The following is a 1,437-nucleotide window of genomic DNA, read 5'->3' as shown; positions in this document are numbered from 1 at the left end:
TTTTTTTTTGTAAATACAGCAGTCTTCTTTGTTTTGCATTTCTAATTAATAAAAGTTTGGTTATTTAAATAAGCCACTTTGACTGATGCACACATGCTTATCATTGTGTATACTGGCAGCATTGTCCACGCTTAGAAATCACACATTTTGTGTTTCATCAAGTAATAGATGCCATCAGAGGAGTCTTCTTTCCCTCAACTTATTTTGGCTCTAAGATACAATCATGTAAATTTAAAAATTGATTTTAAATTTCATTCATTGCCCGTTTTTTGGTACAACCTAGTCACAAGTCTTGAGTGCCATTTACACTCAAAGAGAGAGAAATTAAGTGCCCCATGAGGTGCTGGAACAAGCTCTAGAGGCCACATCACCCCTGGCAGAGCTGGGGTGGAAAATACAGAGTTTATGTTCATGATCACATTTTCTAGTAGTAAGTAAGGCTGTCTTGGCAATTCTATGCTTGCTATGAATTCACTCTTGGTTATAGTTGATAGTGGAGATGAATCACGATCCAAAGCTCCTCTTCTTTGGATCCTTTCAAATTATTTGATGACCAGGGTCACCGTTTATTAATGAGCCAGTGACATTAGGTCAGCCCTTAGCATCTACGGGGAGCTCTAGCAGTATCAATGAGTAAATGATAATGAGTGTCTTAGGACTGGGTCTTGACTAAAAATATTTATGAAGTAACAAATAAGGCAGTTCAAGTTTTTTTTTTAAAAAGTGTTTTGTTTTACAGTGAAGGGATGAAAATCCAGTCAACATATCAGAAAATGTTTTGCAATGCAGCCTTATTTTATGGTATAGAAGAGACTTTCTAACTCTCCTCCAAAGTCTTACTGCTGACTAAAATCCCTTCTTTTGTTTATCAGGGGGCAAATATGGCCAAACAGATCGGAGCAGCTACTTACATCGAATGCTCAGCTTTACAGTCAGAAAATAGTGTCAGAGACATTTTTCACGTTGCCACCTTGGCATGTGTAAATAAGACAAATAAAAACGTTAAGCGGAACAAATCACAAAGGGCCACAAAGCGGATTTCACACATGCCTAGCAGACCAGAACTCTCGGCAGTTGCTACGGACTTACGAAAGGACAAAGCAAAGAGCTGCACTGTGATGTGAATCTTTCGTTATCTTTAATGAGGACAAGGGAATCTGGTGTAAAAAACAACAGCCAAGCAAAAAGGTGACGTCTGAATGAAGTGCACAGCCAAAGTCACATACACTCGAGGCTTAGGAAGCATTTGAGAGGATGCTCATCTTTTTGGAATCCTGTCCTTAGGTTTGGCATGTAGACCAAGTGGTGAGAAGTCAGTACATGGAAGAGTTTTGAGGTGTGACTTGAAAAATATGCCAAAAAAAGAGAGAGAAATAAATGAGCTAGAGGAAGATGAGGAGGAATGCGAGTACCTCCAAGAAGAAAAATCACACTTTG

At 38.8% G+C, this 1,437-nt stretch overlaps 1 protein-coding gene across 1 annotated transcript in view; it reads left to right on the top strand.

Moving 5' to 3' along the window:
- The window catches only part of RND3 (Rho family GTPase 3), an 18,565-nt gene extending 17,128 nt beyond the window's left edge, over window positions 1–1,437 (top strand). The window contains exon 5 of the mRNA XM_003793013.3: window positions 873–1,437. Coding sequence (XP_003793061.1) covers window positions 873–1,124 — 252 coding nt within the window. The 3' untranslated portion in view covers window positions 1,125–1,437. The remainder of the gene's footprint in view (window positions 1–872) is intronic.

Source organism: Otolemur garnettii, unplaced genomic scaffold, assembly GCF_000181295.1.
Source record: "Otolemur garnettii isolate 467f Iridium unplaced genomic scaffold, OtoGar3 scaffold00064, whole genome shotgun sequence".
Lineage (NCBI taxonomy): Eukaryota > Metazoa > Chordata > Mammalia > Primates > Galagidae > Otolemur > Otolemur garnettii.
This window is presented reverse-complemented; position numbering and strand designations above follow the sequence as displayed.